This window comes from Budorcas taxicolor, chromosome 25 (genome assembly GCF_023091745.1).
Source record: "Budorcas taxicolor isolate Tak-1 chromosome 25, Takin1.1, whole genome shotgun sequence".
Taxonomy (NCBI): domain Eukaryota; kingdom Metazoa; phylum Chordata; class Mammalia; order Artiodactyla; family Bovidae; genus Budorcas; species Budorcas taxicolor.
In genome coordinates, this window is record NC_068934.1 from 51,915,827 (window position 1) to 51,940,341 (window position 24,515).

General features: G+C 39.9%; 1 protein-coding gene across 1 annotated transcript in view; it reads left to right on the forward strand.

Moving 5' to 3' along the window:
- Positions 1–488: 488 nt before the first annotated feature.
- The window catches only part of LOC128068890 (organic anion transporter 7-like), a 44,431-nt gene continuing 20,404 nt past the window's right edge, over positions 489–24,515 (forward strand). Inside the window, exons 1-4 of the mRNA XM_052662155.1 lie at positions 489–890; positions 1,871–1,974; positions 23,892–24,061; positions 24,164–24,332. Of these exons, the coding sequence (XP_052518115.1) occupies positions 489–890; positions 1,871–1,974; positions 23,892–24,061; positions 24,164–24,332 (845 nt within the window). The remainder of the gene's footprint in view (positions 891–1,870; positions 1,975–23,891; positions 24,062–24,163; positions 24,333–24,515) is intronic.

Here is a 24,515-nt window from a genome sequence, read left to right on the forward strand (position 1 = left end):
GGATTATTTTCATTAACTCTTTTAATAAAGATTTAGTACTGAGCAAAAATCTGCTTTCACTTCTTTTCACACACAAAAAGTCATAAAGCACTTAACATTTGAGTCTCACATATTTTGAAAAGGACTGTGCATACAATACAGAAGGTTATTTTAGTTTATTTACTAGAGAATCTACAAGTCAAAGTTCAATGCTACTTTGGATCTTGCTGGAAGAATTTTTACAAAGTAAACATGTAACAGATGTGATCATCAACTGCTAGAGTTACTCAGCAAATTATTTATCTCTAATAAATCGCTAATTACTTACCTGACCTTAAAACAACACGGAGAAACAGTTTCCACTATCCTGATGGAAGAGCCAGTTGAGGAGAAAGTGTGGCCAGGATCAATACAAACTTAGTGTGACATTGCAGCTGGAAATATTTTTTCCCTTGAACTTTTCTAGATAGTCATTTTGCCTCCTTTTGAGGATCACCGGCTCATCCTTGATGGCCTTTCAGGACCTTCTGGATCAAGTTGGAGGCCTGGGGAGATTCCAGATCCTTCAGATGGTTTTCTTTTGTATCTCTAGCCTCATAGTGTACCCTCACATCCTACTGGAGAACTTCACTGCAGCCATCCCTGGTCATCGCTGCTGGGTCCACATCTTGGACAATGACACTGGCTCTGCTAATGACACTGGGACCCTCAGTCAAGATGCCCTCCTGAGAATCTCCATCCCACTGGACTCAAACCTAAGGCCAGAGAAGTGTCGTCGCTTCAGCCGCCCCCAGTGGCAGTTCCTTTACCTGAATGGGACCTTCCCCAACATGACTGACCTGGACACAGAGCCCTGTGTGGACGGCTGGATGTATGACCGAAGTTCCTTCTCCTCCACCATCGTAACTGAGGTAAGAGGCCCCATTTACCTCTTGTAAGTACATGATCTGGGTGTTTAGGGGTAACAGAATAATGAACATGCTTCTATCCTTTAGTCACTAGGTAGGTGTTCATTCTTCATCCTTTCAGGAAATATCAATTACCTCTCTATTAAAAGCCAGGCACCTACATATTTAATGAGTCTGCTGTTGCTGCTGCTGCTAAGTCGCTTCAGTCGTGTCTGACTCTGTGCGACCCCATAGACAGCAGCCCACTGTCTAACAAATTCCAAAATAGAAATGAACCCTTCTATTATAGTACTTTTATTCTTGGGATGACCAAAGTCTAAACCAGTAATTTGTGTAATGTGTTTAAAATATTATACCAGGTCAGTAATGTTCATCGTTTGATTGTATATTACAAATATTTACTAGACTGATGAAAAACTCCATTCCCAGACTATATTCTGGAGCAGTCATATTACATCTACTGTAAAGTTCTAATTAGTAAAATTTTGCATCTCCTCAAATGAGTTCACTCTGTGGCCAAGACTGAGAACTACTTAGTTTGATGTAAACTAGAGATTATTAAAACCAACAGATTTAGAGTACACTTCCCTAAGGAAGTTATGTTTAAATGAGACCTGAACTAATGCAGAAAAAAAGAAGCTGAAGAGAGTGATAAAGGCCCAAAATATTGAACTTTGCAAGTTATATTAAGAAGTTTTGACCAGATTTCCACTGAGAGATTGTTTATTTTTTATCAGAGGATAATTGCTTACAAAGTTGTGTTGGTTTCTGCCATACAACAATATGAATAAACCCTAAGTATGCATATTCCATTCCGTCTTGAATCTCCCTCCCACCTCCACATCCTACCCCTCTAGGTTGTCACAGAGCACTGGGTTGAGCTCCCCGCATTATATAGCTGTTTTCCACTAGCTATTTTACATATGGTAATGAGATTTTAAGCTGCTGTGAAGCTCTGCAGTGATGGTGTCCTTCTCTTTCAGTGGGACCTGGTATGTAAATCTCAGTCACTGATCTCAGTGGCTAAATTCCTAGTCATGAGTGGAATTCTGGTGGGAGGCATCATATATGGCTATTTATCAGACAGGTGAGTATCTCTCAATCATAGCTTTCTTTATTCTCAAGTACTTTCAGCTTATAAATTATACTTTCATTAAAGAAATATATATTTCAACTTAGTTTTCAGTTCAGTTCAGTTCAGTTCAGTCACTCAGTCATGTCCGTTCTTTGCGACCCCATGAATCACAGCACGCCAGGCCTCCCTGCCCATCACCACCTCCCGGAGTTCACTCAGACTCACGTCCATCGAGTCAGTGATGCCATCCAGCCATCTCATCCTCTGACCTTCTCCTCCTGCCCCCAATTCCTCCCACCATCAGAGTATTTTCCAATGAGTCAGCTCTTTGCATAAGGTGGCCAAAGTACTGGAGTTTCAGCTTTAGCATCAGGCCTTCCAAAGAAATCCCAGGGCTGATCTCCTTCAGAGTGGACTGGTTGGATCTCCTTGCAGTCCAAGGGACTCTCAAGAGTCTTCTCCAACACCACAGTTCAAAAGCATCAATTCTTCGGCGCTCAGCCTTCTTCACAGTCCAACTCTCACATCCATACAGGACCACAGGAAAAACCATAGCCTTGACTAGATGGACCTTAGTCGGCAAAGTAATGTCTATGCTTTTGAATAAGCTATCTAGGTTGGTCATAACTTTTCTTCCAAGGAGTAAGCATCTTTTAATTTCATGGCTGCAGTTTTATGAAGCATCAATCATAACAATTGAGAAGTCTTTTATTTAACTTTGTTTTTTTTTATTGTCTTTTTTTTTTTTTTTTACTTTATTTTGCTTTACAATACTGTATGGTTTAGCCATACATTGACAAAATCTGCCACAGGTGTACATAAGTTCCCAATCTTGAACCCCCCTCCCACCTCCCACCCCATATCATCTCTCTGGATCATCTGCATGCACCAGCCCCAAGCATCCTGTATCCTGTATCGAAAGTAGACTGGCGATTTGTTTTTTACCATAGTATATATGTTTCAATGCCATTCTCCCAAATCATCCCACCCTCTCCCTCTCCCACAGAGTCTAAAAGTCCGTTCTATACATGTGTGTCTCTTTTGCTGTCTCGCGTAGAGGGTTATCATTACCATCTTTCTAAATTCCATATATATGTGTTAGTACACTGTATTGGTGTTTTTCTTTCTGGCTTACTTCACTGTGTATAATAGGCTCCAGTTTCATCCACCTCATTAGAACTGACTCAATTGTATTCTTTTTAATGGCTGGGTAATACTCCATTGTGTATATGTACCACAGCTTTCTTATCCATTCATCTGCTGATGGACATCTAGGTTGTTTCCATGTCCTGGCTATTATAAACAGTGCTGCGATGAACACTGGGGTACATGTGTCTCTTTCAATTCTGGTTTCCTCGGTGTGTATGCCAAGCAGTGGGATTGCTGGGTCATAAGGCAGTTCTATTTGCAATTTTTTAACGAATCTCCACACTGTTCTCCATAGTGGCTATACTAGTTTGCATTCCCACCAACAGGGTAAGAGGGTTTCCTTTTCTCCACACCCTCTCCAGCATTTATTGCTTGTAGAATTTTGGGTCACTGCCATTCTGACAGGCGTGAAATGGTACTTCATTGTGGTTTTGATTTGCATTTCTCTGATAATGAGTGATGTTGAGCATCTTTTCATGTGTTTGTTCCCATCCATATATTTTCTTTGGAGAAATGTCTATTTAGTTCTTTGGCCCATTTTTTGATAGGGTCATTTATTTTTCTGGACTTGATCTGCAGGAGTTGCTTGTATATTTTTGAGATTAGTTGTCAGTTGCTTCATTTGCTATTATTTTCTCCCATTCAGAAGGCTGTCTTTTCACCTTGCTTATGGTTTCCTTTGTTTTGCAGAAGCTTTTAATTTTAATTAGATCCCATTTGTTTATTTTTGCTTTTATTTCCAGAATTCTGGGAGGTGGATCATAGAGGATCCTGCTGTGACTTATGTCAGAGAGTGTTTTGCCTATGTTCTCCTCTAGGAGTTTTATAGTTTCTGGTCTTACATTTAGATCTTTAATCCATTTTGAGTTTATTTTTGTGTATGGTGTTAGAAAGTGTTCTAGTTTCATTCTTTTACAAGTGGTTGACCAGTTTTCCCAGCACCACTTGTTAAAGAGATTGTCTTTAATCCATTGCATATTCTTGCCTCCTTTGTCTATGATAAGGTGTCCATAGGTGTGTGGATTTATCTCTGGGCTTTCTATTTTGTTCCATTGATCTATATGTCTGTCTTTGTGCCAGTACCATACTGTTTTGATGACTGTGGCTTTGTAGTAGAGCCTGAAGTCAGGTAGGTTGATTCCTCCAGTTCCATTCTTCTTTCTCAAGATTGCTTTGGCTCTTCGAGGTTTTTTGTATTTCCATACAAATTGTGAAATTATTTGTTCTAGCTCTGTGAAAAATACTGTTGGTAGCTTGATAGGGATTGCATTGAATCTGTAGATTGCTTTGGGTAGTATGCTCATTTTCACTATATTGATTCTTCCAATCCATGAACATGGTATATTTCTCCATCTATTAGTGTCCTCTTTGATTTCTTTCATCAGTGTTTTAAAATTTTCTGTATATAGGTCTTTAGTTTCTTTATGTAGGTATATTCTTAAGTATTTTATTCTTTTCGTTGCAATGGTGAATGAAATTGTTTCCTTAATTTCTCTTTCTATTTTCTCATTACTAGTGTATAGGAATGCAAGGGATTTCTGTGTGTTGATTTTATATCCTGCAACTTTACTATATTCATTGATTAGCTCTAGTAATTTTCTGGTGGAGTCTTTAGGGTTTTCTATGTAGAGGATCATGTCATCTGCAAACAGTGAGAGTTTTGCTTCTGCTTTTCCAATTTGGATTCCTTTTATTTCTTTTTCTACTCTGATTGCTGTGGCCAAAACTTCCAGAACTATGTTGAATAGTAGCAGTGAAAGTGGGCACCCTTGTCTTGTTCCTGACGTTAGGGGAAATGCTTTCAATTTTTCACCATTGAGGATAATGTTTGCTGTGGGTTTGTCATATATAGCTTTTATTATGTTGAGGTATGTTCCTTCTATTCCTGCTCTCTGGAAAGTTTTTATCATAAATGAATGCTGAATTTTGTCAAAGGCCTTCTCTGCATCTATTGAGACAATCATATGGCTTTTATTTTTCAATTTGTTAATATGGTGTATTACACTGATTGATTTGTGGATATTGAAGAATCCTTGCATCCCTTGGATAAAGGCCACTTGGTCATGGTGTATGATCTTTTTAATGTGTTGTTGGATTCTGATTGCTAGAATTTTGTTAAGGATTTTTGCATCTATGTTCATCAGTAATATTGGCCTGTAGTTTTCTTTTTTGGTGGCATCTTTGTCAGGTTTTGGTATTGGGGTGATGGTGTTCTCATAGAATGAGTTTGGAAGTTTACCTTCCTTTGCAATTTTCTGGAAGAGTTTGAGTAGGATAGGTGTTCGCTCTTCTCTAAATTTTTAGTAGAATTCAGCTGTGAAGCCGTCTGGACCTGGGCTTTTTTTTTGCTGGAAGATTTCTGATTACAGTTTCCATTTCCGTGCTTGTGATGTTTCTGTTAAGATTGTCTATTTCTTCCTGGTTCAGTTTTGGAAAGTTGTACTTTTCTAAGAATTTGTCTATTTCTTCCACGTTGTCCATTTTATTGGCATATAATTGCTGATAGTAGTCTCTTATGATCCTTTGTATTTCTGTGTTGTCTGTTGTGATCACTCCATTTTCATTTCTAATTTTATTGATTTGATTTTTCTCCCTTTGTTTCTTGATGAGTCTGGCTAACAGTTTGTCAATTTTATTTATCCTGTCAAAGAACCAGCTTTTGGCTTTGTTGATTTTTGCTATGGTCTCTTTTGTTTCTTTTGCATTTATTTCTGCCCTAATTTTTAAGATTTCTTTCCTTCTGCTAACTCTAGGGTTCTCCATTTCTTCCTTTTCTAGTTGCTTTAGGTGTAGAGTTAGGTTTTTTTTTTTTTTTTTTCTTGTTTCTTGAGGTATGCCTCTATTGCTATGAACTTTCCTCTTAGCACTGCTTTTATAGTGTCCCACAGGTTTTGGGTTGTTGTGTTTTCATTTTCATTCATTTCTATGCATAATTTGATTTCTTTTTTGATTTCTTCTGTGATATGTTGGTTATTCAGAAGCATGTTGTTCAGCCTCCATATGTTGGAATTTTTAATAGTTTTTCTCCTGTAATTGAGATCTAATCTTAATGCATTATGGTCAGATAAGATGCTTGGAATGATTTCAATTTTTTTTGAATTTATCAAGCTTAGATTTATGGCCCAGGATGTTATCTATCCTGGAGAAGGTTCCGTGAGCACTTGAAAAAAAGGTGAAATTCATTGTTTTGGGGTGAAATGTCCTATAGATATCAATTAGGTCTAACTGGTCTATTGTATCATTTAAAGTTTGCATTTCTTTGTTTATTTTCTGTTTAGTTGGTCTGTCCATAGATATGAGTGGGGTATTAAAGTCTCCCACTATTATTGTGTTATTGTTAATTTCCCCTTTCATACTTGTTTTGTCTTAGATATTGCGGTGCTCCTATGTTGGGTGCACATATATTTATAATTGTTATATCTTCTTCTTGGATTGATCCATTAATCATTATGTAGTGGCCTTCTTTGTTTCTTTTCACAGCCTTTGTTTTAAAGTCTATTTTATCGGATATGAGTATTGCTATTCCTGCTTTCTTTTGGTCTCTATTTGCATGGAATATCTTTTTCCAGCCCTTCACTTTCAGTCTGTATGTGTCCCTTGTTTTGAGGTGGGTCTCTTGTAGGCAGCATATATAGGGGTCTTGTTTTTGTATCCATTCGGCCAGTCTTTGCCTTTTGGTTGGGGTTTCAATCCATTTAGGTTTAAGGTAATTATTGATGAGTATGATCCCGTTGCCATTTACTTTATTGTTTTGGGTTCAGGTTTATATGCCCTTTTTGTGTTTCCTGTCTAGAGAACATCCTTTAGCATTTGTTGGAGAGCTGGTTTGGTGGTGCTGAATTCTCTCAGCTTTTGCTTGTCTGGAATGCGTTTGATTTCTCCTTCATATTTGAATGAGATCCTTGCTGGGTACAGTAATCTGGGCTGTAGGTTATTTTCTTTCATCACTTTAAGTATGTCTTGCCATTCCCTCCTGGCCTGAAGCGTTTCTATTGAAAGATTTGCAGTTATCCTTATGGGAATCCCCTTGTGCATTATTTGTTGTTTTTCCCTTGCTGCTTTTAATATTTGTTCTTTGTGTTTGATCTTTGTTAATTTGATTAATATATGTCTTGGGGTGTTTTGCCTTGAGTTTATCCTGTTTGAAACTCTCTGAGTTTCTTGGACTAGGGTGATTATTTCTTTCCCCATTTTAGGGAAGTTTTCAACTATTCTCTCCTCAAGTATTTTCTCATGGTCTTTCTTTTGGTCTTCTTCTTCTGGGACTCCTATAATTCGAATGTTGGAGCGTTTCATATTGTCCTGGAGGTCTCTGAGATTGTCCTCGTTTCTTTTAATTCGTTTTTCTTGTTTCCTCTCTGATTCATTTATTGCTACCATTCTATCTTCTATTTCACTAATCCTATCTTCTGCCTCTGATATTCTACTATTTGTTGCCTCCAGAGTGTTTCTGATCTCATTTATTGCATTATTCATTATATATTGACTCTTTTTTATTTCTTCTAGGTCCTTGTTAAACCTTTCTTGCATCTTCTCAATCCTTGTCTCTAGGCTATTTTTCTGTGATTCCATTTTGATTTCAAGATTTTGGATCATTTTCACTATCATTATTCGGAATTCTTTCTCAGGTAGATTCCCTATCTCTTCCTCTTTTGTTTGGTTTGGTGGGCATTTCTCCTGTTCCTTTACCTGCTGGGTATTCCTCTGTCTCTTCATCTCGGTTATATTGCTGCATTTGGGGTGGCCGTTCTGTATTCTGGGAATTTGTGGAGTTCTCTTTATTATGGAGTTTCCTCCCTGTGGATGGGGTTGTATCAGTGGCTCGTCAAGGTTTCTTGGTTAGGGAAGCTTGTGTCGGAGTTCTGGTGGGTAGAGCTGGATTTCTTCTCTCTGGAGTGCAATGAAGTGTCCAGTAATGAGTTATGAGACGTCTATGGTTTGGGAGTAACTTGAGCTGCCTGTATATTGAAGCTCAGGGGTGTGTTCCTGTGTTGCTGGAGAATTTGTGTGGTATGTCTTGCTCTGGAACTTGCTGGCCCTTGGGTGGTGCTTGGTTTCAGTGTAGGTATGGAGGCATTTGATGAGCTCCTGTCGATTAATGTTCCCTGGATTCAGGAGTTCTCTGATGTTCTCAGGATTTGGACTTAAGCCTCCTGCTTCTGGTTTTCAGTTTTATTTTTACAGTAGCCTCAAGACTTTTCCATCTATATAGCACCGATGATAGAACATCTAGGTTAAAGATGAAAAGTTTCTCCACATTGAGGGACACCCAGAGAGGTTCACTGAGTTACATGGAGAAGAGAAGAGGGAGGGGTAGTTAGAGGTGACTGGAATTAGATGAGGTGGGATCAAAAGAGGAGAGAGCAAGCTAGTCAGTAATCACTTCCTTATGTGCGCTCCTCAGTCTGGACCGCTCAGAGATGTTCACAGACTTATACAGAGAAGAGGAGAGGGAGGAAGGAGACAGAGGTGGCCAGGAGGATAAAAGAGGGAAATGAAAAGGAGAGAGACAGATCCAGCCAGTAACCAGTTTCCTAAGTGTTCTCCATTGTCTGGAACACACAGAGATTTACAGAGTTGGGTAGAGAAGAGAAGGGGGAGGGAGGAGACAGAGACAACCTGGTGGAGAAAAAGGAGAGTCCAAAGGAGGAGTGGTCAAGCCAGTAATCTCGCTCTCAGGTAAAATTGGGTACTGAAGATTGGGTTTTTAAATGTACAAAATTGACAACAAATACCAAAAAGCAAAGATTAAAAATCTAGAGTAGAGGTTGGATTTTCAAAAATACAATATTAAAGAAAAGAAGAACAAGAAGAAAGGAAAAAAAGTCACCAGAATTATTAAAAAAAACAACAACAACCACAAAAAATACATATATACGGCATTTGCTTTAAAAATAGGGTCTTTTTTTTGAAAAGTGATAGTAGGTTATAAAAATTAAAATTAAAGGAGAAATAGAGGACTTAAAAATTTTTTAAAGTTTAAAAAAAAGGAGAAGAAAAAGAAAAGAAGAAACAAACAACAACAACAACAAAAGAGAGAATGGTCATAAAAATAATAAAGATATTTTTGGGACTTTCTCTGGTGTTGCGGGCAGTGTGGGGTCACTTCCAAGGCGGTTCCCTCTGTTTAGCTTCTTCTGTTTGCTGGTCTCTTCAGTGTCTGATTTCCGCCCTGACACATGGGGGCAGTGGTGGACACTATTTTTCTTTTAGGCTCAACTTGTTCAGTCGCGCTGTGGGGAGGGAGGGATGCTGCAAACAAATAACACTGGCGTGTGTTTGCAGTGTCTCAGCCCCGCTGGGCCTGCCCCTGCACATGGCACACACCGCTCAGGCTCTACGTTGCTCTGCCGGGAACCGTCTGAGGCCGGCCCTAGGCTGCATGCACCTTGCTGGTCTAAGCCACTCAGGCTCGGCTCTCAGGTAGCCCTCAGAGGCGCAGATTCGGTTGGGCCTGTGTTTTGCGCCCTTCCCAGGACCGAGTAGCTCAGGTGTTTAGCGAGCGCGGTCGCTGCGACTTATCACCTTTCCCTGCTGCTCAGTTTTCTGGGTGTACCGCTGGCGCCGCTTGTCAGGCAGATGATGACTGTCCAGAACCCCAAGAAGTCTTAGTTAGCAAAGAAGCCAGCTTGCAGTTTGGTAAGTAAAGTCTCTCCGGGGCTGCAATTGCCCCCTTCCTGCCCTTACAGCTCTGGCTGCCTGTCACTGGCGGGGGATGGTCTGCAGCTGGCTATTTCTGTTCCATCCTTTGTTGTGTGTGTGGTCCTGGTGGTGTCTTATGTTAGAGCTTTTCGTATGGTAGCTATCCCACAGTCTGGTATGCTAGCCCAAGTTAGTTCGCTCTGGTTACATTCTGGGCATTCCAGCCCAATTCTTAAAAAGCACTGCCGCCTGTGCCTTCCTGCCCAGCCCCCACTTGCTAGTGGCGGATGCAGGCATCTGTGCTGCTTCTCCACTGGGGGAGTTACCATTGGGCTCATAATCTGTTGATTTTAATTATTCATTTATTTTTCTTCCCTGTTATATTGCCCTCTGTGTTTCCAAGGCTCACCACAGACTCAGCAGTGAGAGTGTTTCCTGGTGTTTGGAAACTTCTCTCTTTTTAAGACTCCCTTCCTGGGAAGGAGCTCCCTCTCTACCTCCTTTGTCTCTTTTATCATCTTTTATATTTTTCCTACCTGTTTTTGAAGATAATGATCTGCTTTTCTGGGTGCCTGATGTCCTCTGCCAGCATTCAGAAGTTGTTTTGTAGAGTTTACTCAGCGTTGAAATGTTCTTTTGATGGATTTGTGGGGGAGAAAGTGGTCTCCCCGTCCTATTCCTCTGCCATCTTAGGACAGCCCCCTTTTATTTAACTTTGAATAATCATTGTGTCCATATAGTTAAATATTCAGAAAATTACAACAAAAAAAGAATACTTATTACAATTACTTCAGTATTACAAATACTTCAGTATTCTTGCCTTGAGAACCCCATGAATAGTATGAAAAGGCAAAAATGTAGGACACTGAAAGATGAATTCACCAGGTCAGTAGGTGCCCAATATGCTACTGGAGATCAGTGGAGAACTAACTCGAGAAAGAATGAAGAGATGGGGCCAAAGCAAAAACAACACCCAGTTGTGGATGTGACTGATAATAGAAGCAAGGTCCAATGCTGTAAACAGCAATATTGCATAGGAACCTGGAATGTTAGGTCCATGAATCAAGGCACATTGGAAGTGGTTAAACAGGAGATGGCAAGAGTGAACATTGACATTTTAGGAATCAGCGAACTAAAATGGAATGGAATGGGTAAATTTAACTCACATGACCATTATATCTGCTACGGTGGGCAGGAATTCCTTGGAAGAAATGGAGTAGCCATCATAGTCAACAAAAGAGTCTAAAATGCAGTACTTGAATGTAGTCTCAAAAACAACAGAATGATCTCTGTTTTTTTCCAAGGCAAACCATTCAATATCACAGTAATCTAAGTCTATGCCCTGGCCAGTAATGCTGAAGATGCTGAAGTTGAACGGTTCTATGAGAACCTACAAGACCTTTTAGAACTAACACCCCCAAAAGATGTCCTTTTCATTACAGGGGATGGGAATGCAAAAGTAGGAAGTCAAGAAACACCTGGAGTAACAGGCAAATTTGGCCTTCGAGTACAGAATGAAGCAGGGCAAAGGCTAATAGAGTTCTGCCAAGAGAATGCACTAGTCATAGCAAAAACCCTCTTCCAACAACACAAGAGAAGACTCTACACATGACATCACCAGATGGCTAACACCAAAATCAGATTGATTATATTCTTTGCAGCCAAAGATAGAGAAGCTCTATACAGTCAGCAAGAACAAGACTGGGAGCTGACTGTGGCTCAGATCATGAACTACTTACTGCCAAATTGAAGAAAGCAGAGAAAACCGCTAGACATTTAGCTGTGACCTAAGTCAAATCTCTTATGATTATACAGTGGAAGTGAGAAATAGATTTAAGGGACTAGATCTAATGGACAGAGTGCCTGATGAACAATGGATGGAGGTTTGTGACCTTCTACAGGAGACAGGGATCAAGACCATCCCCAAGAAAAAGAAAAGCAAAAAGTGAAATGGCTGTCTGAGAAGGCCTTACAGATAGCTGTGAAAAGAAGAGAAGTGAAAAGCAAAGAAGAAAAGGAAAGATATACCCATTTGAATGCAGAGTTCCAAAAAATAGCAAGGAGAGATAAGAAATCCTCAGTGATCAATGCAAAGAAATAGAGGAAAACAACAGAATAGGAAAGATTAGAGATCTCTTCAAGAAAATTAGAGATACCAAGGGAATATTTCATGCAAAGATAGGCTCAATAAAGAACAGAAATGGTATGGACCTAACAGAAGCAGAAGATATTAAGAAGTGGCAAAAATACACAGAAGAACTATACAAAAAAGATCTTCATGACCCAGATAGTCACGATGGTGTGATCACTCACCTAGAACAAGACATCCTGGAATGTGAAGTCAAGTGGGCCTTAGGAAGTATCACTATGAACAAAGCTAGTGGAGGTGATGGCATTCCAGTTGAGCTATTTCAAATCCTGAAAGATGATGCTGTGAAAGTGCTGCACTCAATATGGCAGCAAATTTGGAAAACTCAGCAGTGGCCACAGGACTGGAAAAGGTCAGTTTTCATTCCAATCCCAAAGAAAGGCAATGCCAAAGAATGTTCAAACTACCGCACAATTGCACTCATCTCACACGCTAGCAAAATAATGCTCAAAATCCTCCTGCTGAAGCCAGACTTCAGCAATATGTGAAATGTGAACTTCCAGATGTTCAAGCTGGATTTAGAAGAGGCAGAGAAACCAGAGACCAAATTGCCAACATCTGCTGGATCATCAAAAAAGCAAGAGAGTTCCAGAAAAACATCTATTTCTGCTTTCTTGACTATGCCAAAGCCTTTGACTGTGTGGATCACAATAACCTGTGGAAAATTCTGAAAGAGATGGGAATACCAGAGCACCTGACCTGCCTCTTGAGAAACCTGTATGCAGGTCAGGAAGCAACAGTTAAAACTCGACATGGGCCAACAGACTGATTCCAAATAGGAAAACGAGTATGTCAAGCTGTATATTGTCACCCTGCTTATTTAACTTATATGCAGAGTACATCATGAGAAATGCTGGGCTGGAAGAAGCACAAGCTGGAATCAAGATTGCTGGGAGAAATATCAGTCACCTCAGATATGCAGATGACACCACCCTAATGGCAGAAAGTGAAGAAGAACTAAAGGGCCTCTTGATGAAAGTGAAAGAGGAAAGTGGAAAAGTGGGCTTAAAGCTCAACATTCAGAAAACGAAGATCATGGCATCCAGTCCCATCACTTCATGGGAAATAGATGGGGAAACAGTGGCTGCCTTTATTTTGTTGGGCTGCAAAATCACTGCAGATGGTGATTGCAGCCATGAAATTAAAAGACGCTTATTCCTTGGAAGGGAAGTTATGATCAACCTAGATAACATATTCAAAAGCAGAGACATTACTTTGCCAGCAAAGGTCCTTCTAGTCAAGGCTATGGTTTTTCCAGTGGTCATGTACGGATGTAAGAGTTAGACTGTGAAGAAAGCTGAGCGCCAAAGAATTGATGCTTTTGAACTGTGGTGTTGGAGAAGATCTTGAGAGTCCCTTGGACTGCAAGGAGATCCAACCAGTCCATCCTAAAGGAGATCAGTCCTGGGTGTTCATTGGAAGGACTGATGCTGAAGCTGAGACTGGAATACTTTGGCCACCTGATGTGAAGAGCTGACTCATTTGAAAAGACCCTGATGCTGGGAAAGATTGAAGGCGGGAGAAGAAGGGGATGACAGAGGATGAGATGGTTGGATGGCATCACTGAGTCAATGGACATGAGTTTGGGTAATCTCTGGGAGTTGGTGATGTACAGGGAGGCCTGGCGTGCTGTGGTCCATAGGGTTGCAAAGAGTCGGACACAACAGAGCAACTGAACTGAATTGAACGGTATTACAATTACAATATTGTAGGACTTACGTAATTGCCCCAGGGATATAGATACACAAATGGAGAATTAACCAGTGTGATAAATGCCATTTTGTCAACACTAAGTTCTGCATACAAGATACAGAAGCAACATCTCCATCAGACCTGGAAGCGTTTCTGGACAGAATTTAGAGAGGGAATGCCATAACATGTAATTTGAAAATTAACAGCTATCTATGGGAACAAAAAGATGTTCCATGACATGGGATTCCACTTCTTTGCAGACATCATATGGCTAAAAGTGTTTTTATCCTTGGCCATGAGTATTGTATTGATTTGTTCCTAAGCTCTGTTAGCTGAATGGTTATGGATGCTCAGAGAATGGTCATCACATCATAGTTGCCCATGTGTGATGGGTATATATCCTATTAAACTAAACATATGGGTACACAGCAATGTGTCATTAGTGGTCTATTGAAAAAGTATGCCATAATTTTGATTTTTGCAAAAACAGTTCTCTAAAGATAACTTTGACAACCATACAATTAATCCAATAACTGCTGTTTCAGTATCTTTAAGTCCTGTGACAGTACTTCTTCTGAAATAGACAATCATTGCCACCACTGAAGTATGTCTCCCACAGACACATTGGAGAACTGAGGAGAGTCTTATCACCCATCTGCATAATGGTAACTGTTGCTCAGCTAAAAACTATGAAACTGGAATTAGTGAAGCTCAGTCGTGTCCGACTCTTGCAACCCCATGGACTATACAGTCCATGGAACTCTCCAGGCCAGAATACTGGAGTGGGTAGCCTTTCCCTTCTCCAGAGGACCTTCCCAACCCAGGGGTCAAACCCAGGTCTCCCACATTGCAGGCAGATTCTTTACCAGCTGAGCCACAAAGGGAGCCCAAGAATACTGGAGTGGGTAGCCTATCCCTTCTCCAGCGGATCTTCCCGACCCAGGAATCAAACTGGGGTCTCCTGCATTGCAGGCGAATTCTTTAACAACTGAGCTATGAGGGAAGCCCCTATGAAATTGGAATATATCATAATAAATGTAAATTTGATAACAGTTCAGAATCAGAGTACTCACTTTCAACAAACCTGTAACCCAGGCATCTGTGAAAATGTCATGAGAAAATGCAGAGATCAATATTCTTATTGAGTTATAATTGACAGATACAACGATATATATTTATAGTGTACAACATGATGTTTTGACATATGAATACAATATGAGCTACATTACCTGTATGTATTGAATTGGTCATACTATTTTTATCCTTCTTTACGTTAATGTGATGTATCACATTAATGATTGTGTATGTTGAACTATTCTTGCATCCCAGGGATAAATCCCACTTCCCACTTTATCAGTTCAGTTCAGTTCAGTCACTCAGTTGTGTCCAACTATTTGTGACCCCATGGACTGCAGCACACCAGGCTTACCTGTCCATCACCAACTCCCAGAGATTACCCAAACTCATGTCCATAGAGTCAGTGATGGCATCCAACCATCTCATCTTCTGCATCCCCTTCTCCTCCTGCCTTCAATCTTTCCCAGCACCAGGGTCTTTTCCAATGAGTCAGTTCTTCACATCAGGTGGCCAAAGCATTGGAGCTTCAGCTTCAGCATCAGTCCTTCCAATGAATATTCAGGACTGATTTCCTTTAAGATTGACAGGTTTGATCTCACTGTCCAAGGGATTCTCAAGATCTTCTCCAACACCACAGTTCAAAAGCATCGATTCTTAGGCGCTCAGCTTTCTTTATGGTCCAACTCTCACATCCATACATGACTACTGGCAAAACTGTAGCTTTGACTAGATGGACATTTTCAGCAAAGTAATGTTTCTGCTTTTTAATATGCTAAGTTTGTTGTAGCTTTTCTTCCAAGGAGCTAGCACCTTTTAATTTCATGGCTATAATCACCATATGCAGTGATTTCGGAGCTCAAGAAAATAAAGTCTGCCACTGTTTCCATTGTTTCCCAATCTATTTGTCATGAAATTATGGGACTGGATGCATGATCTTAGTTTTTTGAATGTTCCATTTTAAGCCAGTTTTTTCACTCTCCTCTTTCACTTTCATCAAGAGGCTCTTTGGTTCCTCCCACTTTATCAGGGTGTATGATTCTTTAAGTGTACCATTAAATTAAGCTTGCTAATATTTTGTTGCTTCATGATTGGTTCTTAGTAGGTTGTATGTTTCTGAAATTTATCCATTCCTTAAAGGCCATCCAGTTTGTTAGCATATAATTATTTGTAGTACATGCTTATGATCCTTTGTATTTCTGTGGTATCAGTTTTAATGTTTCCTCTCATTTCTGATTTTATTCATTTGAGTTTTCTCAATGAAGAAGTCTAGTTTTTGGTCAGTCTAGCTAATAGTTTGTCAATTTTGTTGATTTAAAAAAAACCCTCTGCTTCATTGATATTTTATATTTTCTAATCTCTATTTTATTTATCTCTGCTCTGATCTTTGTTACTTCCTTCCTCTGCTAGCTTTAAGTTTAGTTTCCTGGTTCCTTGAGGTGTAAAGTTGGGGTGCTAATTTGAGTTCTCTCTTTTTTAACATAGGAATTTATTGTTATAAACTGTGTTAAAAATTGTTTTAAAATGCTTTTGCTGCATTCCATGGCTTTTTTTATGTTGTACTTGCATTTTCCTTGGTATCATATTTTTGTTTCTCTTTTGATTTCTTCTTTGATCCATTGATTGTCCTGGAGAGTGCTGTTTAATTTCATCATGCTTGTGAATTTTCAGTTTCCTTTTGTTATTAATTTCGAATTTTATAATAAATAACTTCCAATTTCCAAAGAGGTTGGAAAAGATACTCGATATAATTTTGTTGTTGTTTAGTTGCTAAGTCATGTCCGACTCTGAGACCCCATAGACTGTAGCACACCAGGCTTCCCTGTCCTTCACCCTTTCAGATATGACTGCAATCTTCTTAAATTTGTTAAAGCTTATTTCACGACCTAACTTATGATCTATCTTTTATGTGCACTTGAGAAGTATGTATATTCTGCGGTTGTTACATAGGATGTTCTATATATTCTATTAAGTTCCTTTAATCTAAAGTGTACTTCATATTTTCTATTTCTTCCTGATTTATTTTTAGGAGACTACTCCTGTCTAAGAATTTATCCATTTCTTCCAGGTTGTCCATTTTATTGGCATGTAGTTGCTTGTAGTGGTCTTTTACAATCTTTTGTATTTTTGTGGTGTCCACTGTAACTTCTTTTTCATTTCTAATTTTATTGATTTGAGTCCTCTCTCTTTTTTTTCTGATGAGTTCAGTGAAAGGCTTATCAATTTTGCTTATCTTTTTGAACCAACTCTTAGTTTTATCTTTGCTATTGTTTTCTTCAATTCTATTTTATTTACTTCTTCTCTAATCTTTATGATTCTTTCTTTTTACTATCTTTGGATTTTTTGTTGTTGTTGTTGTTCTTCTTTCTCTAGTGGCTTTAGGTGTAAGGTTATGTGGTTAATTTGTGATTTTTCTTGCGTGCTTAAGCAAGATAGCATTGCTATAAACTTCCCTCCTATAATTGCTTTTTCCACAACCCATAGGTTTTGGATGGTGATGTTTGTTTGCAGATGACATGATTTCTATACATAGAAAATTTTAAAGGTGCTAGAGTTGAACTATGAAGAAGGCTGAGCACCGAAGAATTGTTGCTTTTGAACTGTGGTGTTGGAGAAGACTCTTGAGAGTCCCTTGGACTGCAAGAGATCCAACCAGTCCATTCTGAAGATCAACCCTGGGATTTCTTTGGAAGGAATGATGCTAAAGCTGAAACTCCAGTACTTTGGCCACCTCATGCAAAGAGTTGACTCACTAGAAAAGACTCTGATGCTGGGAGGGATTGGGGGCAGGAGGAGAAGGGGACGACAGAGGATGAGATGGCTGGATGGCATCGCTGACTCGATGGACTTGAGTCTGGGTGAACTCCGGGAGATGGTGATGAACAGGGAGGCCTGGCGTGCTGCGATTCATGGGGTCGCAAAGAGTCAGACACGACTGAGCGACTGAACTGAACTGAACTAGAAAACTACTAGAGCTCATCAACGAATTCAGTAAAGTTGTAGGATACAAAATTCATACACAGAAATTTGTTGCACTTCTATATGCTAACAACAAAAGAACAGAAAAAGAAATTAAAGAAACAATCCTACCTAAGGAGAGAAAAGTGGCAAGAATACACAGAAGAACTGTACAAAAAAGATCTTCACCACCCAGATAATCATAAAGGTGTGATCGCTCACACTCACCTAGAGCCAGACATCCTGGAATATGAAGTCAGGTGGGCCTTAGGAAGCATCATTATGAACAAAGTTAGTGGAGGTGATGGAATTCCAGTTGAGCTATTTCAAATCCTGAAAGATGATGCTGTGAAAGTGCTGCACTCAATATGGCAGCAAATTTGGAAAACTCAGCAGTGGCACAGGACTGGAAAAGATCAGTTTTCATTCCAATCCCAAAGAAAGGCAATGCCAAAGAATGCTCAAACTACTGCACAATTGCACTCATCTCACATGCTAGCAAAGTAATGCTCAAAATTCTCCAAGCCAGGCTTCAGCAATACATGATCCGTAAACTTCCAGATGTTCTAGTTGGATTTAGAAAAGGCAGAGGAACCAGAGACCAAATTGCCAACATCTGCTGGATCAACAAAAAAGCAAGAGAGTTCCAGAAAAATATCTATTTCTGCTTTGTTGACTATGCCAAAGCCTTTGACTCTGTGGATCACAATAACCTGTGGAAAATTCTGAAAGAGATGGGAATACCAGAGCACCTGACCTGCCTCTTGAGAAACCTGTATGCAGGTCAGGAAGCAACAGTTAGAACTGGACATAGGAAAAGGAGTACGTCAAGGCTGTATATTGTCACCCTGCTTATTTAACTTATGTGCAGAGTACATCATGAGAAACGATGGGTTGGAAGAAGCACAAGCTGGAATCAAGATTGCTGGGAGAAATATCAGTCACCTCAGATATGCAGATGACACCACCCTAATGGCAGAAAGTGAAGAAGAACTAAAGGGCCTCTTGATGAAAGTGAAAGAGGAGAGTGGAAAAGTGGGCTTAAAGCTCAACATTCAGGAAACGAAGATCATGGCATCCAGTCCCATCACTTCATGGGAAACAGATGGGGAAACAGTGGCTGCGTTTATTTTGTTGGGCTGCAAAATCACTGCAGACGGTGATTGCAGCCGTGAAATTAAAAGACGCTTACTCCTTGGAAGGGAAGTTATGACCAACCTAAACAGCATATTCAAAAGCAGAGACATTACTTTGCCAACAAAGGTCCTTCTAGTCAAGGCTATGGTTTTCCCAGTGGTCATGTATAGATGTGAGAGTTGGACCTGAATAATTGATGCTTTTGAACTGTGATGTTGGAGAAGATCTTGAGAGTCCCTTGGACTGCAAGGAGATCGAACCAGTCCATCCTAAAGGAGATCAGTCCTGGGTGTTCATTGGAAGGACTGATGTTGAAGCTGAAACTCCAATACTTTGGCCTCCTTATGCGAAGAGCTGACTCATTTGAAAAGACTCTGATGCTGGGAAAGATTGAAGGCAGGAGGAGAACAGGACAACAAAGGATGAAATGGTTGGATGACATCACTGACACAATGGACATGGGTTAGGGTGGACTTCAGGAATTGGTGATGGACAGGGAGGCCTGGCGTGCTGTGTTTCATGGGTTCACAGAGAGTCAGACACGAATGAGTGACTTAACTGAAGGAGACAAAGACCTACACTCTGAAAACTATAAGACCTTTATGAAAGAAATTGAAGACAATACAAAGAGATGAAAATATATACTATGTTCTGGGATTGGAAGAACCAATATTGTCAAAATGATTATACTAGCTAAGGCAATCTACAGACTCAATGCAACCCCTATCAAATTACCAATGGCATTTTTCACAGAACCAGAACAAAAAAAAATCTTAAAATGAGTATGGACACACAGAAGACTCCAAACAACCAAAGTAATCTTGAGAAAGAAAAATGGAGCTGGAGGAATCAGCTGTGGTCATCAAAACAGTATGGTACTGGTACCACTAGATAGATAAATCAATCAATATGGAGCAGGATAGAAAGCCCAGAAATAAACCCACACACTTATGGTCAATTAATCTACAACAAAGGAGGCAAGACTATACAATAGAGGAAAGACATAAGTGGTGCTTGAAAAACTGCAAAGCTCCATGTTTTAAAAAGATGACATTAGAACATTTTTTAACACCATACACAAAATGTAAAATCAAAATGGATTAAAGACCTAAATGTAAGACTGAATACTATAAAACTCTTAGAGGAAAACATACGCAGAACACTCTTTGACATAAATCACAGCAATATCTTTTTTGAGCCATATCCTAGAGTAATGGAAATAAAAGCAAAAATAAACAAATGAGACCTAGTCAAACTTAAAAGCTCTTGCACGGCAAAGGAAACCATAGACAACATAAAAAGGCAGCCTTTGCGATGGGAGAAAATATTTGCAATAGATGCAACCGACAAGAGATTAGTCTCCAAAATTTACAAACAGCTCATGTGTCTCAATATAATAAGAAATTTAGAAAGATGGTAATGATAACCCTGTATGCGAGACAGCAAAAGAGACACAGATGTACAGAACAGACTTTTTGACTCTGTGGGAGAGGGAGAGGGTGGGATGATTTGGAAGAATGGCATTGAAACATGTATAATATCATATAAGAAACAAATCCCCAGTCTAGGTTTGATGCAGGATACAGGATGCTTGGGGCTGGTGCACTGGGATAACCCAGAGGGATGGTATGGGGAGGGAGGTGGGAGGGGGTTCAGGAGTGGGAACTTATGTACACCCGTGGTGGATTCATGTTGATGTATGGGAAAACCAATACAGTATTGTAAAGTAAAAAAAAAAATTTTTTTTTAATTAAAAAAAAAAAAAATCAAAAGAGCAAACAACCAAACAATGGGCAGAAGACCTAAATAGACATTTTTCCAAAAAGACATATAGAGAGTCAGGAGGCACATGAAAAGATACTCAACATCACTAATTATTAGAGAAATGCAAGTCAAAACTACAATAAGATATTGCCTCACACTGGTCAGAATGTGTAGTCTTAGTCAATCAGTCGTGTCTGACTCTTTGCTACCCCACGGATTGTAACCTGCCAGGCTCCTCAGTCCGTAGGATTCTCCAGGCAAGCATACTGGAGTGGGTTGCCATTCCCTTCTCCAGAGGCCCTTCCCAACCCAGGTCTCCTACATTGCAGGTAGATTGTAGTCAAAACGGCCATCAACAAAAAAATCTACAGACAATAAATGCTGGAGAAGTTGCAGAGAAAAGAAAACCCTCCTATACTGTTGGTGGGAATGTAAACTGGTATAGCCTCTATGGAGAATAGTGAGGAGGTTTCTTTAAAAACTAAAAATATAGCTATTATAGGATCTAACAATCTCACTCCTGGGCATACATCAGGAGAAAAACACTGTTCAAAAGGATACATGCTCCCCTGTGTTCATAGAGCACTATTTACAATAGCCAAGACATGGAAACTATTTAAATATCCATCAACTGTTGAATGGATAAAGATGTGGTTCATATATACAAAGGAATACTACTCAGCAACTAAAAAGAATGATAATACCATTTGTAGCAATGTTGATGGACCTGGAGATTATCATATTAAGTGAAGTTAGTCATACAGAGAAAGACAAATATATGATATTGCTAATATGCAGATGGTGATTGCTGCCATGAAATTAAAAGACGCTTACTCCTTGGAAGGAAAGTTATGACCAACCTAGATAGCATATTCAAAAACAGAGATATTACTTTGCCAACAAAGGTCCGTCTAGTCAAGGCTATGATTTTTCCAGTGGTCATGTATGGGTGTGAGAGTTGGACTGTGAAGAAAGCTGAACACCGAAGAATTGATGCTTTTGAACTGTGATGTTGGAGAAGACTCTTGAGAGTCCCTTGGACTGCAAGGAGATCCAACCAGTCCATCCTAAAGAAGATCAGTCCTGGGTGTTCACTGGAAGGACTGATGCTGAGGGTGAACCTCCAATACTTTGGCCACCTCATGCGAAGAGTTGACTCATTGGAAAAGACCCTGATGCTGGGAGGGGTTGGGGACAGGAGGAGAGGGGATGACAGAGGATGAGATGGCTGGATGGCATCACCAATTCGATGCACAAGAGTTTGGGTGATCTCTGGGAGTTGGTGATGGACAGGGAGGCCTGGCGTGCTGCAATTCATGGGGTTGCAAAGAGTCAGACACGACTGAGCTGAGTGAACTGAATTGAACTGAACTGAACTGAATATGCAGAATCTTAAAAAAAAATGATACAAATGAAGTTATTCACAAAACACTGACTTACAGAATGAACTTATGGTTTCCAGTGGGGAAGGGTGGGAGGGAGGGATAGACTGGGAGAAAAAATATATATAGTTCATTATTTTCTATTGATTTTCCATTTCCATTTTCCACTGTTGAAAGTGGTATTGAAGTCCCCTGCACTGCTGTCTATTTCAGCCTTCAGATTGTTAATATTTGCTCAGTATTTTATTTTGCCCTTCTCTTAATTTGTCTTTCTCTTTCTCTTCTTCTTTTGGGACATCCATAATGAGAACAGCATTTTATTTGTTGGTGTTCATAATCCAACAGGCATTCTGTACTCTAATATTTTTTCTTTGTTCTTCTCTGATTGGAAAATTTCAAATGACTTGTCCTTGAGTTCATAGATATTTCTTCCAATTTATACATCTTTTGTTGGTGCTCTGTATATTGTTTCACTTACTGTATTCTTCAGCTTTAGAATTTGGTTCATATTTATCATTTCTAGCTCTCTGTTCAACTTCTCATTTTGTTCATGTATTATTTTCTTAATGTCATTGAATTGCCAACCTGCATTCTCTTGTAGCTCATTGAGTTTCCTTAAGACAGTTTCCTTGAATTCTTCATGAAGCAGTTCAAAGACATCCACTTATTAGAGGTCAGCTGCTGTCAAACTATTCTGTTTCTTTGCTGGTGTCCTGTTTCCTTGATCTTTTATGTTTCTTATAGTGTTGCATTGATGTATGCACATTTCACAGAACAATTACCTCTTCCAAACTTTATAGACTAGATTTGTTGGAGAAAGACCTTCACTTGTGGGGAAATGAGCAGGTACCAGCTGGGTGGGATGTGCCAATTCCAGCTGTGAGGAAGGTCCAGTAGTGTAGTCTCCATGCAGCTCCGCCAAGTGAGCGCTGCATTGGGAGCAGCCCTCTAATATTATTGGTGCAAGGGCTGTTATGTGTATGGATGCCTACCACATCTTTCCTCAGAGTGTGCTGGTCATTTTGCCCTTGATAGGAGGTGTAATTGTTGTTGCAAGGTTCACAGCCTGCACTGAATGTTGGGTAGATCCTCCTCTTTGCTCCGTGACAGTCATAGCCCTGTCAAGGGTGGGATCTGATCCCCAGTTGTTGGCATAGAAGCCCTAAGGGTCAGATTCCATAACGCTCCATTGCCCTTAAGTGCAAGCTTTGTGCCAAAGGAAGTGAGTCCTATAGCAAGTGGGGCCCATGTGATCACAGTGAACTTATGTACCTCCCATGCAAGCATTCACAGTTCTGCCCAGTAGCAGCCCAAATTTTCATCCCTGCTCTGTTGTGTTCATCCTGACATAGTACTATAGTGGCTCTGGGAGCTGGCATGCTGAAGCTGCAGGGATCAAGGTGGCTGTCCTTCTGCCTGGGACTTGGGGGCCTGCCTCTTTAAATCCCTCTTTTAAAATATTTGCTTCTGTGTTTCTTTCTTCTCCATCTTATCAAATTCCTCTCAAAATTTTCCTCTCTGCTTCTGTCATGACTGTCTTCTATATTGTTTTAGAAGGAAACCTGTTGCCCAAAGCCAACAAACCCAAAGTCAGCAAGGAGGGTCTCATATGCAACCCATCAGCCACTGTGATGGATTTATTCCACAGACATTGTTTTCAAATAAGTTCTGTTGTAAACTGTGTGAGCCTAAATTAGCAAGTACAACTTTAGATTCCCTGAGTGTAGGTTTTATACAGAATCCCTATGCTAAAAGCATGTGTTAGTAGAAGGGACAGTTATGATATTTTAAAATTCCAAAATATTGCAACCTGCCTATATGATTTGAAATGGTGTCGACCCAATACTAGTAACAGAATAGAGAAGAGGCTTTGATACATTCAGTTTCTGTTTACACACAGGAAGTTTTCTTCTCAGATCTGCCATTTATTATTGATTCTTTAAGGATTCAAAGTGCTTTCTTTTTGCTAGTTTTTACAAGAGGTTGTTATTGTTCCTGTTTGGGAGGAAGTTTATAATCAGGTTGTGTTTCCTCCAGCTTGCCATTGTTGATACCTTTACAGTCATTGCCCCCAATTTCATCATTTACTGCTCACTACGTTTCTTGGCTGGAATGTCTGCTACATGTCTCCTGACAATTAATGTTTTGCTCAGTAAGTCGATGCTTTGTATCTTCAGTGTTTTCCGAGTCTTAACTCTGACCTTGAAATTCCATGTTTACTTGAATTAAAATTTCCACTTGTGTTTTCTTTCAGCACTGGAATGGACAGAGCCCCGATTCCAAGCCATGGCAACAACACTGTTGATGGCTGCCAGTAGTCTGGGACAGACAATCTTTGGAGGCCTGGCTTTTGCCATTCGAGACTGGCACACTCTCCAGCTAGTGATGTCTGCACCACTCTTTGTTTTGTTTCTGGCCTCAAGGTATAAGCCTTCTTTCCTCCTTTGTCTTGTGAGAGTCTGGGGTGAGAATGTACATGGAATCAGATACAAGAATTCTGTTTGGTCCTGGTCTATCCCTGAGTATTGAAGAAGGAAATGGCAACCCATTCCAGTATTCTTGCCTGGAAAATTCCATGGACAAGAGCCTAGTAGGCTACAGTCCAT